Source organism: Phoca vitulina, unplaced genomic scaffold (assembly GCF_004348235.1).
Source record: "Phoca vitulina isolate PV1807 unplaced genomic scaffold, GSC_HSeal_1.0 scaffold18, whole genome shotgun sequence".
Taxonomy (NCBI): Eukaryota; Metazoa; Chordata; class Mammalia; order Carnivora; family Phocidae; genus Phoca; species Phoca vitulina.
In genome coordinates, this window is record NW_022589721.1 from 35453607 (window position 1) to 35468833 (window position 15227).

Sequence of the window (15227 nt, forward strand, 5' to 3'; positions counted from 1 at the left end):
CCCAATGAACATGGCGGTGTGTCCTTGTCCGTCCTGTGCCCCCAACAAACATGGGCCGAAGTACCTTCCGCCGGAAGTCTGGCGCAACGGCTGCTGGGTCAGCTTTCTAGTTCGGGCTTTTGGTGGGAGCCCGAAAAGTTGAACTAACACCAATAAAGGTCATCTCCGCAGGTTTTAACGAAGTCATTGTGATTGGATTGATTGTTCCCAGCCTCCTCAGCTGCACGTTCTAATCTCAAAATTACATCTACAGGTGACGAAACTCCACGGTGTTGATTCCAACTGGTTTCAGTCTTAGAGGCAGCCATACTTGCAAGTTCTGGGGTCTCTTTATATTGCCCCTCCCTGCTAACTGCATTTTTAGTGCCGTGATCAGGAACAACTAAGGATAGCCTGAAACATTTAACAATGCACATATCGTGTTGTGTGACAAAAGGGCAAAAGAAAGTGGATTACTAACCCTAACCTTTGGGCAGCTACACCAGTTATGTCATGAATTTGCTGACTGGATGGGAGTGATAAACCAGAACGTCCCTGAGGCTGTGGGAAAAGCCCAGCGGCTTCTGGCATGTGGACCAGGCTCTTCTCTGGTGGCCCTTAGATGACTCCAACAGCTAGGCAAGTTAGTGAATTAAAGGGAGTGTTCAGAATAGTTTGGAAGGAGGTTGGTATTGGTGAGTATTATTGCCCAGGACCATGTGAGGACAGGAGATGAGAGGGACCAGGAGGCTGAGCGGTAGGAAAGGGAAGTGGGAGGAGGGAAGTGCAGGTGCCCTTTCCTCTGTGCTGCCTCACCCACTGGCTCTGATTTACCCTCCAAGGATGCAGACCTGCTTCCTCTCGCTCTGTGCTCCAGGCTGAGATGAACTTCAAAGACTGTGTCCCTCTCCTTGATGGAGTGGTGCCTTCTAGGTCCTGCTCAGTGGGGCTTCTACAGGGACATGATGCAGGAGACCTGCAGGAACCTAGTCTTGCAGGGTAAAAACTGCCTTGCAAATCTTAAATGCATCTTAGCTTCATTCTCTCTAAGCATAACTGTGGGTTCTGAAGCTGAGTGATGTTTGGACTTAGGATCCATCAAGGCTTAAGACAAGAGAAAGCCTCATCTCTCAGGCAGTTTAGTACACCGGGAAGACCATGGATTTGAAGTCAGACCTGGGATGGGGTCAGTTCTGTACTTAGAATCTTGTTCAAGACATTTAAATTCTCTGAGCCTTGGCTTCTTCTTCTTCTTTTTTTAAGATTTTATTTATTTATTTGAGAGAGAAAGAGTGAGCGATCGAGAGAGCATGAGTAGGGGGAGAGGCAGATGGAGAGGGAGAGGCAGACTTCCCCACTGAGCAAGGAGCCTGATGTTGGGCTCGATCCCAGGACCCTGGGATCATGACCTGAGCCGAAGGTAGCCTCTTAGCTGAGTGAGGCACCCAGGGGCCCCTGAGCCTTTGTTTCTATTAAGAAGAGAATAATTCCTTATAGAGTTGTTTAAATTAAATGAGACAAGTATATTAAGTTCCTAGTTGAATACCTAATAACTTGTAGTGAATTAAAAAAAAAAAAGTTCAGTTTCCTTTTCTCCATTGTTAAGGAGAGTTTGAAATGGGCTGTCTTCTTTTGGGATCCCTGATTTTACACTTTCTTCCTCTTTGAGCTCCTTTGATAACCAGCCTAAACACTCCAATTCCAGGACTCCTTCAAAGGTCCAGCATGAAACCCACACCCAGTGTCAGCTGATTTGTAGCATCACCATTGTTTTATCTGGGATTCTTGATTGTGTGGAAATATTGGGAAACTTGCAGAATCAACGGAGGTGGTGTAGGAAACAAGGATGCTTTGGAAGAACAGGGGCAGCAGGCTCCACATAGCTGGAACTGTCTGCTCTGCTAAGTGAAATTTCTACCAATGTTCCCTCTGCCTTTCTCTGATTCACACACATAGGTCACATATGTTCTCCCTGACTGGACTGTGACAGGGAGAGGAAGCTTATGACTCAGCTTCCCAAGAGGAAACCTTGAATTAATGTTCCTCCAAGATTACACACGGTGGGGCTGAGTCAGTTCCCCCAAAAGAACCTGGGTGCTACTAAGAAGGGGGCAGGTGTTAGAGAGCTAAAAACCAGCAAATGCCAACCATGTGAGGCACCTTTATCCAAGTACTGTGCCAAGCTCTTCACATAATCTCACTTAATTCTTGCAACAAACCAATGAAGGCGGGTGCAACTACTCCCCCCACTTTACAGACGAAGAACTGGATGACCAGAGAGGTTAAGTACCTGCTTTAAAGTTACACAGTAAATATTGGAGCTGAGATTTGAATGCAGACATTCCCACCTTCACAGTAGTGCTCTTGACCACTGCGCCATACTCCTTTTCTGCTTTCCCACTGAGGAAAGGAGACACAAGTTTGTTATTTCTCTATACCTAAATATTACCCTTAACCCACTATGTGAGCCTGTACCCTGGACTGTGAAAATTATGGCTTCTCTAGAAGTCCCTGTCTCTAACAACATGCCTTTGTAAACCTAGAGACTGGCACTGGTGCAGGTATGTTCTGTATGCCCAAGATACATCATTTACTTTCCCATGAGCAGGAATCCCATGTTCTGACCTGGTCGTCTCAGCTTACTAGCAAAAACACTGACTGTAAATAAAAATTATGTCTAATTTGGGAGGTTTAAAAACCAAACAGAAATAAAGTCAAGATAGGAATAGCAGATGAGTCAGGAAGGGGTGAATAGGACTGTAGTATTCAAAGTTCTTTATGTCATTCAGGAGGAAGGTAAAAATACTGACAAACCTAAGACTTTTATACATTAAGAAGGCATGTTAAAATTTCAAGATTAACCATAAAAGCATAGAAATAGAGTGTGTAGTTTCCAAGCTTGTAGACAGGGAAACACTGAACGAAAGAAAAAACCCTAATCAATTCAAAGTAAGGTGAGAAATGAGAAAAAGTGATAAAAAAGCAGGATACAAGTCATAAAAGTATCGGTAGGTTAAGTTTTCCTGTTATAAGGCAAAGATTACCAGACTGGATTTTTTAAAATCAGGCTATATGGAGACCTATGTAAAACCTGAGAACACAAAGTTTAAAGTAAGAAGATGGAAAGAAGAAAGCTATTGAAGCTGTATAAGTATGAGATGAAGTATAAATTTTAAGATCAAGGTCATTACAATAGATAACAGAATGCCATTACATAATTCTGTAACATTTATTTAACCAGGAAGAAAAAACTATTTTAAATTTACAGTTTCAAAATACTTCAAAATTATAGAATCATAAAGAGCAATACACATATTCACCATTATAGGAGGGTGTTATATGCCTCTTTCAATAATGGATAGACCAGACAGACAAAAAAACCTAAGGATTGAGTCTTTTTCCCTGCTGACACCAAGTATGTGGTGTCTTCTCCAACACCAGCTAGAGTCCTATAATTCAACTTAATTTTGACACTAACTACCGGAGGTAGAGCAGACCACACAGGTTAAGGGCTCACCCATAAGACTGCCCACACTTCAGACACTGGTCACAAGCATCAAGTGCCAAGGATACTCACACTTTTGTGTGACTGAGATATCAAATCAGGGGTTCCCACAACCCCTGCCCCCAAGTTCAACAGTTTGCTAGAAGGACTTTACAGAACCCAGGAAAATACTAACTTACAATTGCAATTTATTATAAAAGATACAAATCAAGAGCCAGATGAGGAGGTAAGTAGGGTAAGCCTGATAGGATCCCAAGTACAGAAGCCTCTGTCTCTATGGAGTTGGGGTGCACCACCTCCCAGCACATGGATGTGTTCATTAACTTCAAAGCTACCCAAACCCCCTCCTTTAGGGGTTTTCATGGAGGTTTCAATATGTAGGTATGGTTGTGTTCATTGATGATTAGCTCAATCTCTAGCCCCTATCCCCTCCCTGGAGGTTGGGGGATGGGGCTGAAAGGTAAACTTCTTTTTCTTTTCTTTTTTTTTTAAAGATTTTATTTATTTGACAGAGAGAGACACAGCAAGAGAGGGAACACAAGCAGGGGGAGTGGGAGAGGGAGAAGCAAGCTTCCTGTGGAACAGGGAGCCCGATGCGGGGCTCGATCCCAGGACCGTGGGATCATGACCTGAGCCGAAGGCAGACGCTTAATGACTGAGCCACCCAGGTGCCCTGAAAGGTGTAAACTTCTAATCAAGGCTTAGAATTTCTACTGACCAGCCCCCATCTTGGAGCTATCTAGGCGGCCACAATGCTATCATCCTTATCACTTAGGAAATTCCAAGGGTTTTAGGAACTCTGTGCCATGAATCAGGGACAAAAATAAAATATTTTTCTTATTATATCATATTTTTTAGATGATTTGTGTTCCACTTTGAATCCTAATAGCAATTAAACAATAACATATGCAGGATTAATTACAAAAAATGTGAAAGGCCTTTAGGGACAAAGTTTTGAAACTTTATTGAAAAATATAGAGAAGACCTAAATAAATGAGAGGTATTCCAGGTTCATGTTAGATTCATGATTATTTAATATGGAGAGTCAGTTCTCACAAAATCCTTTATAGAATTAATTCTAACAAAATCCCAAAGGAGTTTTTAATGGAAACTGACAAGCCAATTTGAAAATGTATATGGAAAAACAAATGTCCAAGAATAGTTGAGGTGCCCTTGAAGTAAAAGAACAGGGTGGGGGGATTTACTTTATCTGTATTAGCCTTATTGTATATTTTTTAATTTTAAAATTTAAATTCAATTTAATTAACATACAGTGTATTATTAGTTTCAGAGGTAGACTTCAGTGATTCATCATTTGCATATAACACCCAGTGCTCATTCCATCAAGTGCCCTCCTTCATGCCCATCACCCAGTTACCCCATCCCCCCACGCACCTCCCTTCCAACCAATTTCCTATAGTTGAGTCTCTCATGGTTTGTCTCCGTTCGTCTTATTTTTCCTTCCCTTCCCCTATGTTCATCTATTTTGTTTCTTAAATTCCACATATGCGTGAAATCATGTATTTGTCTTTCTGTCTTATTTTGCTTAGCAGCATACCCTCTAGTTCCATCCACATCATTGTAAATGTCAAGATTTCATTCTTTTTGATGGCTGAGTAGTATCCCATTGTATATATAGACCACATCTTCTTTGTCCATTCAACTGTCGATGGACATTTGGGTTCTTTTTTTTTTTTAAAGATCTTATTTATTTGACAGAGAGAGAGAGAGAGAGAGAGCACAAGCGGGGGAATGGCAGAGGGAGAGGGAGAAGCAGGCTTCCCGCTGAGCAGGGAGCCCGATGCGGGGCTCGATCCCAGGACCCTGGGATCATGACCTGAGCTGAAGGCAGACGCTTAACCGACTGAGCCACCCAGGTGCCCCGGACATTTGGGTTCTTTACATAGTTTGGCTATTGTGGACATTGTTGCTAGAAACACTAGGGTGCATGTGCCCTATGAATCACTATGTTTGTATCCTTTGGATAAATACTTAATAGTGCAATTTCTGGGTTGTAGGGTGCTCTAGTTTTAACTTTTTAAGGAGCCTCCATACTGTCTTCCAGAGTGGCTGCACCAATTTGCATTCCCATCAGTGTTAAGAGGGTTCCCCTTTCTCCACATCCTCGCCAACATCTGTTCCCTGAGTTGTTAATTTTAGCCATTCTGACCCATGTGAGGTGGTATCTTATTGTGGTTTTGATTTGTATTTCCCTGAGGCCAAGTGATACTGAGCATTTTTTCATATGTCTGTTTGTCATTTGTATGTCTTCTTTGGAGAAATGTCTTTTCATGTCTTCTGCCCATTTCTCGACTGGGTTGTTTGCTTAGGTGTTGAGTTTGATAAGTTTTTTTTTATAGATTTTGGATACTAGCCCTTTATCTGATATGTCATTTGCAAATATCTTCTCCCATTCTGTTGGTTGTCTTTTGGTTTTGCTGTTTCCTTTGCTGTGCAAAAGCTTTTTCTCTTGATGAAGTCCCAAAAGTTCATTTTTGCTTTTGTTTCCCTTGCCTTTAGAGACATGTCTAGCAAGAAGTTGCTGCAGCTGAGGTCAAAGAGGTTCTGCCTGTGTTCTCCTCTAGGGTTTTGATGGATTCCTATCTCACATTGAGGTTTTTCATCCATTTTGAATTTATTTTGGGGTATGGTGTAAGAAAGTGGTCCAGTTTCATTCTTCTGCATGTAGCTGTCCAATTTTCCCAACTCCATTTGTTGAAGAGACCATCTTTTTTCCAGTGGATATTCTTTCCTGCTTTGTTGAAGATTAGTTGACCATAGAGTTGAGGGTCCATTTCTGGGTTCTCTATTCTGTTCCATTGATCTATGTGTCTGTTTTTGTGCCATTATCATACTGTCTTGATGATTACAGCTTTGTAATACAGTTTGAAGTCCAGAATTGTGATGCTTCCCACTTTGGTTTTTCTTTTTCAACATTCCTTTGGCTATTTGGGGTCTTTTCTGGTTCCATACAAATTTTAGTGTTGTTTGTTCCAGGTCTGTGAAAAATGTTGATGGTATTTTGATAGGGATTGCATTGAATGTGTAGATTGCTCTAGGCAGCATAGACATTTTAACAATATTTGTTCTTCCAATCCATGAGCATGGAATGTTTTTCCACGTCTTTGTGTCTTCCTTGATTTCTTTCATAAGTGTTCTATAGTTTTCAGAGTACAGATCCTTTACCTCTTTGGTTAGGTTTATTCCTAGCTATCTTATGGTTTTTGGTGCGATTGTAAATGGGATTGATTGTTGGATTTCTCTTTCTTCTGCCTCATTGTTAATGTATAGAAATATGACTGACTTCTGTGCATTGATTTTATATCCTGTGACTTTGCTGAATTCCTGTATCAGTCCTAGTAATTTTTTGGTGGAGTCTTTTGGGTTTTCTACATGGAGAATCATGTCATCTGTGAAGAGTGAGAGTTTGATTTATTTGCTGATTTGAATGCCTTTTATTTCTTTTTGTTGTCTGATTGCTGAGGCTAGGACTTCCAGTACTCTGTTGAACACCAGTGGTGATAGTGGACATCCCTGTATATCAGACTTATTGTAAAGACTGGCAGTTAAGCAGAGTGGCATTACTGTGAGGCTATACAAAAGGCCTAATGGAAGACAGTGTAGAGCTCTGAAATACATCCATGCATATGTGGAAATGAACTTCAAACAGAGGTGCACTGCAGACTTGAATTCCACAAATGGAGTTAGAAAAGTTGATTATCCATATTTTGAAAAATAAAACTAACTCCTATTTTACAAAAGACACAAAAATCACTTCCAGACAAAAAATTTGAATGATCCCAGGTTAACAAAAGGTTCTTAAGACACAAAAGGGGAAAATAAAAAGATTGATACATTTAACAATGTTCAAAATAAGAATTTCTTTTCATCAAAGTATACTATAATGAAAGTGAAAAAACCCTACAACTTGGCTTTTCCACTCCTAGATCGATCTTAGAGAAATACCTGAACATCGGTGACATACAAGAATATGCCTAGTACATTGTTTATAATAGCAAAAAAAAAAAAAAAAAGTGGAAGAAACGAATGTTTGTTGGGTTTCCTTATACAGTAGAATATTATCACCAGTGAAGACAGTGAACTACAATGGTACACAGCAACATGTGTAACCCTCACAAACTTATTGAGAAAAACAAGCTTAAGAACACCTATAGGATGATTTAATGTATGTAAAGTTCAAAACATGCAAAACCAAACAGTATTATTTAGAGATACATATTTATGTTATTTTTAAAAAAGATTTTATTTATTTATTTGTCAGAAAGTGAGTGAGAGAGAGAGCACAAGCAGGGGGAGTGGCAGGCAGAGGGAGAAACAGGCTCCCCGCTAAACAAGGAGCCCGATGCAGGACTCGATCCCAGCACCCTGGGATCATGACCTGAGATGAAGGCAGCTGCTTAACTGAGTCACCCAGGCATCCCCATATTTATGTTATGTACGCACACATAAGTCCTGAAAGACATTGATAATGCTCTGTTTCTTCAACTGGGTGGTAGTTACATGCATTTTTTATTTTTACCTTCAAATACATTTATTTATACAGTTAATCTTCATTATTGTGGATTCCGTATTTGCAAATTCACCTGGTTGCTAAAATTTACTTGTAACCCCCAAAACCTCCCCTCATGCTTTCACAGTCATTCACAGACATGCACAGAGTAATGAAAATTCTGGGTCACTACACTTACATGTTCCCAGCTGAGATTGAACAGGCAACACTGCTCTCATACTGTAAACCAGTGTCCTTTTCATGGTATATTCAATGTTACACTTTTTGCATTCTTGTGCTTTTTGGTGGTGATTTTGCTGTTTAAAATGGCCCTCGAGCATAGTGCTGGGGTGTTGTCTAGTGTTCCTAAGGTACGCTGTGCCTTATGGAGAAAATACATGTGCTATATAAACTTCATTCAGGTACTAGTCATCGTGCTGTTGGCCATGATGTCAATGTTAATAAATCAACAACATATATTAGATCTATATGTTAATATATATTAAATAAAAATACATAAGAAGGTGATGTATCAATCGGTTGATGAAAATGTGACTGGAGGCTCCCAGGAACCCAACTGTACTTCCCCTAGGAGTGATGGTTCAGTATTCACAAATTCAGTGTTCTCAGTTACTTTATAGAACTACCTTGAATGATAAGTGACTGCATATGAATATTGATATTTGCAGGTATGAAATTTGTAATATATTTTCTAAAGAGGCTAGGGGAGTAGGCAGAGGAAAGATCATTTTAGTGGAGACTAGTGGAGACTTATCTATTCAAGAAATGGGGAGTAGCCATGGTGATGGAGAGTGAAATGTTAGAAGTGGTTTCTGGGGTTGTTGTGGAGGTGCAGAAGCCAGGGAGAGGAAGCTGAAGACTTGTACTTACTTTTATGAGTCCTTTTTACATGCCAGGGTGGGAAGCAGTGGAGAGATGTGGAGACTTACTGACATGGAAGCTGGGTCCTCTACGCCTTCCTGTCTAAAGTTCTTCAAGGACCTGCTGTCTGGGTCTGGGGGTTTGAATAGGTGCTAGTACTGCCAGGGAAGGAAAATGAGGTGTCTGTGCAGGGCAGAGGCCAGTGGGGTTGCAGGGGCCTGTAAGGAGAAGGTCAGAAGGCTGGGAGATCAGTGGGACCAGAGCAGAGTGAGGTCTGGAAAAAGTTGTCTCTGTATGATTTGTAGGGCATGTGCTGGCCAGAAGGTCAGGCAAACCGCTGTCCATGTCAGCTAAGAAGCCTGGACTTCATGCTGGAGGAAATAGATTTCTAGGCATGACAGTATCATAGCTTTTGTTTTAGAAAGCTCACTCCCACCACAGGATGTTTCAGAACAGACAAGACGGAGTGGAAGATTAGCAAGGCCTGGATTGAGGTTGTTCAGGGCAGAGATGGTGTGTGTGTGGGGAGGGGTGGAGACCATTGAGGAGATAAACTGATAGGATTGGGTGGCTGATTGCATATAGGGCTGTTGAAGAGGATAGTCTGGTGTGAGGCTTGTGCTCAGACACAGATGTCTGGGTGGAGAAAGCTTTCTGGAAGAAGCAGTTCTGGGCCAAGTCACACAGGTTGATTCACAGCCAAACAAGGCAGGAAAAAGCCCTTTTGGATCTGGAACCCACTCACCACCAAAACCTCCAGTCTGCCAGGACTGAAACACATCTAGCTGTGGTAGTTTAAAAATATGTCTAAAAGTTTTTGATATTCCTCCCTTCAAGAGGGGTCACCAGAGACCCTAACTTAGAACCAAACAGCTATACTGTTGCTAGATTCCTGATCCTCAGAAACTGTACCAGATGTTTACTGTTTTCGATTTGCTAAGTTTTGTGACAACTTGTTAGGCTGCAATAAATAATACACCAGCTATCTGTGATGACCAAATTTCTACCCTCTGAGACCTCCCAGCCCGTCCACTGCCTCAGGAAACGACACTTCTACCCCTATTTCCCTGACAGGAATATCATCAGACAGCACTCAGACTCGTGTCCTCCCGAAGCCCCTCGTCCTTCTTGCGGAGGTCTGCCGACGCCTGTGACCCCGGGCAGGGAGGAGGCACCCTGGTCTGTAGTGCTGTGTGGTGGGAGGTCTGCCCTGGGGCCAAAGGGGCAAGGTGGATTGTGGGAGGGGGCTCCCTCTCCGCTGCCGCGCTCAGTCAGGCCACCAAGTGCGCAGGCTCTTCCCCTGTTTCTCAAATCCCTCCACATTGTCAGCCTCACCCGCCCCCAGCCCGTCCGGCCCTCGTCCCAAGACAGCGAGGGATCTTTACAACACACATCTGAGCAGGACCACAGCACTCTTCGGATGAACGTCTCTTCCCCTTACGCTCAAAATCAAAGCGGGCAGCAGGTATCCCTCGGCGCCTGCATAACCGGATCTCGCCCAACTCTCCGACCTCGCCTTGCACCGCGACCCCTGTCCCCGGCCTCCTTCCCGCTAACCGACCAGTCCCGCCGGCCTGGCACGGGTCTTTGCTGCTCCGGAGGTCTTTGCTGACCACTCGCCGTCCCGTTTCGGCCGCTATTCACGACGCTTCTCTGTGACGGCTTTTCTCTCCCCACTAGGTGAGCTTTGAGAGAACTCCCTCGTTTGCGGATTGTCCTTCCATCCCAGCGGTGCCTGCCCACTGCGCCGTCCGCGCCCAGCGGAACTCGGCGCCGCAGACGCGTTTCCGGAGGAGGGAATTTGGCGTCGGACCTCAGGCCCTACGTAATCTCCGGCGGCGACGGCGGCGCATGGCGGTGAGCTGAGCCGAGAAATCGTGGGGGTGCCAGGGTCTTGGGCAGTCGGCGGCCCCCCGTGACCCCTTGCTGCCCCCCCTTTCTCCAGGCCCTAGGACATTCTGCTCGGGAGAAATCAGCGGCCGAAGGCCCAGGTACCGCCCGCGCGCCCCGCAGCCCCCGGCCCCCTGGATCGCTGCCCAACGCCCCGAGTCCTTCCGCCATCAGGCCCCATCCGGTCGGTCTCTGCTTAGGGCTCTCCACGTGCAGTGACAGCGCCCCCGGGGAGCACCCCGAACGCCGCGGAGGCGCTGCAGCCTCCAAGAAGCGAAAGAAGAAGAAAATCCGGAATGGGCCCTCTGGGGCGAATGGAGGCGGGAAGGTCTCAGAAAAGCCGGCCTCAGAGGAAGCGCCCCTAAGCGCGGAGGCTCAGGCAAGGCGGGCCTCGGTCGGGAAGGGTGGCGATCCCCGATGCATCCCGGGTGTGAGTGCGTTGGCCGGTGCGTGTGGTCTCGGAGTTTCGGAGTTAAGGCAGGGAGAGGGATGGGACGGGAGGGTGGGAGGGGTCCCTGTGAGATGGGGCTGGAGGCCGCGGGGTCCTGCTGCCGTCTCATAGCCACTCTCCCCGATTCATCACAGGCGGAGCAGCTGGCCCGGGAACTGGCGTGGTGCGTGGAACAGCTGGAGCTGGGCCTCAAGATGCAGAGACCCAGTCCGAAACAGAGTGAGGAGCCTTTCTGTCGAGTTGGGGGGGGAGGGGCATTGTGATAGTGCTGCTATGGCCTGCGGGTGGTGCCACGGGATGGAGTTGTCATTGCTGTAGGACGGCAGGAGGTGAGGATAGAGATTACTAGTCATTTGTTTTTATTTTCAGAAGAGCAGGCTATTGGGGCAATCCGAACCCTTCGCAGCGAAAGAACCCCCCTGCCCCGGAAGAGGCAGCTGATGCACTCCTTGTTTGGGGACTACAGGGCTCAGATGGAAGCTGAGCGGTGCGAGGCCCTTCGGGTACTCAGAACTGGTGAGGAGTTGATTCCAGGGGGCAGAGAGGAAGAGCCCAGGGAGTGACAGGAAGAAGGCCAGAGTAACAGGGCTGGCGGGGGCGGGCAGGGGGAGGACACCGACTCACGGAGGCCTGGGAGAGCAGGGAGAGAAGAAGCTGGGGCTGTTTTAGAGAGAGAGAGACAGAGAGCGTTTGGTGCGGAGGGGCAGTGGGAGAGAGAGAATCTCAAGCTGACTCCCCGATGAGAGCAGAGCCCTGTGCTCTATGGGGGACTGGATCTCCTGACCCTTAGATCATGACCTGAGCTGAAATCAAAGAGTTGGAAGCTTAACTGAGGCACCCAGGTGCTCCTGTCTCTAAGTGGAGTTTGATGATAATACCTTCCCTAAAATTTTGAGGAGTGCATCAGTTTTCTGTCCCAAGGGGTTAGAGTTGAATGGGCGCAGGTAATGTTAGCTGTTCTGACTGTTCTGACACCGTCTGTCCCCTCCCCCACAGCAGCCCGCACAGCACAGCTGCAGCCTGTAGGTGAGGCCACCAGAAAGAAGAGTGGAAGGGTCTGCAGGCCTCGCCAGGCGGGGGTAGCCAAGGCCACCCTGGACACTCCTGATGAAGAGTTTAGGTTCAATTTCTTTTAGCTTGTCTTCCATCCTGGAACACTTCCCCTGCCCAGGTAGTGTGGGGGTTTGTCTTGAGTGCAGAGCCTTTCCAGGAATGCTCTGTCAGACAGATGTGGGGTTGGTCTGTCCATGGCTGGTCATTCGATCTGGTGCCATGGCTGTGGGACCCATGTGAGACCAGCCTGTTGGGTACTGTCAGATAAGTACAAGACCCATTTGTAGATTTTCAGATGAAATGTTCTTCCTGTCAGAAGAAGGAGGTCCGTTTAAAAAAGCTTCTACAATAACCTGAAGTGAGTGTTCAGCGTGTTGTAGAAAGAATGTTTTACTCAGTCTTTAGGCTGAGATTAAGCAGCTGTTTGTAGTAAGGACTACGGAGGAAGCTATATAACTGTATACTGGTGCTCGAATGCCCTGTCAAATGGTGTAGTGCTTTATGTCATAATGTCACGTTGCACTAATAAAACTATTTTTGGTAAAAATGGATTAGTGAATCCTTGTGAGTGCTAACCCATCTGAGTACAGATGAGGCAGGCGTCTGGCATGGTGGGGTTCCAGGCTCACCACAATTCTTGGTCCTTAGTATTGCCCTCATTCCTGAGCATATGTCATCCTCAGGGAGCCAGTGTGGCTCCCAGAAGGCCAGGCTTTGTTCTTAGGGGCAGAGAGCTTGTCCTCACAATCCTGGCTGAAGACCGGGGCTGAGCCTCAGTAGATGACCTCTCCAGACCTTGGCTGCTCCAAGTGATAGTCCCAGGACTTTTCTTGCATCGCATCGGGTGGCTTAATGCAGTTGTGATGCCATCTTTGCTGGTGTCTCCCAAGCTTGCGTCCCAGACTAGATAGATAACCTGGAGCCCAGCTGCCTACCCAGCATTTCTCCTTTGATGTTTCATGGGCATTTCAAACTTGACGTGTCCAAAACATTTGATTGGCCCCTAAATCTCCCTTTGTCTTCTGATTTTGAGTGAATGGGCCTACTGCCCACCTAGTTGATTAGGCCAAAAACCTGTGTCATCCTTTCTTGCTTTCCTTCTCCCATACAAGTGTTCAATACTTTAGCTGGTATGTGAGTTCTGTCTTCAAGCTAAATCTCTGATCTTTTGTGCTTTCTCTTCATTGCTCGGCATTCTAGTCCTGGCCCTGGCTCTTCTCCTGACTGCTGTGTGAGCCTCCCGGTTAGTGTCAGTACATCGCTTTTGCCTCTTGTGTGTTCAGTGTAGCCAGTGGTCCTCCATGTATATCGGTTGGGTCCTATTTCTCTGATCTAGTGACTTTATTGTACCTAGGATACAATGCGAAGGCTGGTGGACAAGGTCCCACTTAGGGCCTGCACACATTTAGGCTCCTGACCACCTCTCTGATGTGGCCCCCTTTTCTTGTTCCCACCTTGCTGGCTTCTTGTCTGCTCCTGAGATAACCAACTCAGTCCTGCCTCAATGGTTTCAATCCTGGTATGATGTTCACTAAGAGTCCACTTGTAGCAGGTCTTGGACTTTGGGGAACATGGTGCATGGAGAATGGGGAACAGGAATCATCTGAAGACAAGAGATGGGAGGGCACTGTTTAGCCTCTGGGCCATCAACCCTGCTTCCCTCTTAGGTCATTTTTCTACTCAGGATGCTCCTTTAGCTTGTACTCAGCTGTGTTCTTGGTGGTGTTTCATCCATGGCTTGCCTGTTGGGCAACCACAGCTAAGTCACACCCCTTACCCTGACTACAGTTCACCCATCTATAAATGGGGTGGGTATAGGTGGTGCTAGGTGAGGTTAACTGGCCTACCTACACCACTCTCAGGCCTCGTTGTTCTGGTCTATGCAACAGGCACTGCTGTGTGGGGGTCTCAACAGCAGCTCCATGGCTCTGCAGCTCATGTTTGGTTCTTCCTAGTGACCTTTGCAACTACACCCACGTGTCTGATACAAATACCACTGGACGATGATCATTTGTTCTGCAAACTTTTTTTTTTTTAAAGGTTTTATTTATTTGACAGAGCGCACGAGCAGGGGGACTGGCAGAGGGAAAGGGAGAAGCAGACCTTCCGCTGAGCAGGGAGCCCGATGTGGGACTCCATCCCCGAACTCTGGGATCATGACCCGAACCAAAGGTAGAGGCTCAACTGACTGAGCCACCCAGGCGTCCTTGTTCTACAAACTTTTATCAGCACTTGCTCAGTTCCCCATGGACTATTCCAAGGACTATATTCTTTCTAGCAGCTGGGGGTTCTCCCCCTTATTTGAGTCCCATTGTCTCCTGAAAAATAGAGGTGTATCACCTACCTTATGGGGTGTCTGGCCAGGATATGCCCATATCCCCCAAGGTTTTGGAAGCCCCTTTAATGCCCACATGCAACTGCACATGCCCCAGGTATCTTGGGGTTCCCAGGAAGCCCCCAGCTTAGTTTGCCCACTTGCTGTGCCCCTGTGGGACTCACCAAAAGCTGGGCCCTCTGGCCTGAAACTCTCTCCAGTTCTGCCCTTCCAGTCCTTGGCTCAGCTGTCCCCCCCCCCCCCATCTCTGGTCATGTGGACACCCCACATGGGGAGCTTCAGAAACAGGTGACACTCAGCCCTTTTCCCGTCGTTTTACTTAGAAGGGGAGACAAACCATGAGAGACTCTTGGCTCCAGGAAAAAAACTGAGGGTTGTGGAAAGGGAGGTGGATGGGGGGTTGGGGTAACTGGGTGATGGGCATTAAGGAGGGCACGTGACGTGGTGAGCACTGGGTGTTATGGGCAACTAATGAGTCACGAATATTATATCAAAAACTAATGCTGTATTATGTGTTCGCTAGTTGAATTTAAATTAAAAAAAAAAAGGGAATGCTAGTTTCTTAAAATTCTCAATAGTGAATTCCAGAGGAGTAGAAGATAGAAAGCTGTAAACTAACCTT

The 15227-nt window shown here is 46.0% G+C and overlaps 1 protein-coding gene across 3 annotated transcripts; it reads left to right on the forward strand.

The window, feature by feature from the left end:
- Positions 1-10695: 10695 nt before the first annotated feature.
- Positions 10696-14327, forward strand: CUNH8orf33 (chromosome unknown C8orf33 homolog). 3 transcript variants are annotated; one of them, XM_032415791.1, is made up of 6 exons: positions 10696-10733; positions 10822-10867; positions 10967-11145; positions 11352-11436; positions 11587-11733; positions 12214-14321. In XM_032415791.1, exons 1-6 carry the CDS (start codon positions 10728-10730, stop codon positions 12351-12353), a joined length of 603 nt encoding a protein of 200 aa, XP_032271682.1. In that variant the 5' UTR covers positions 10696-10727; the 3' UTR covers positions 12354-14321. The 3 variants fall into 3 exon arrangements, with proteins under 3 accessions (XP_032271682.1, XP_032271681.1, XP_032271683.1); XM_032415790.1 differs by having other exon boundaries at positions 10698-10733; positions 10822-11145; XM_032415792.1 differs by lacking the exon at positions 11587-11733 and having other exon boundaries at positions 10698-10733; positions 10822-11145; positions 12214-14327.
- The last annotated feature ends 900 nt before the right edge of the window (positions 14328-15227 follow it).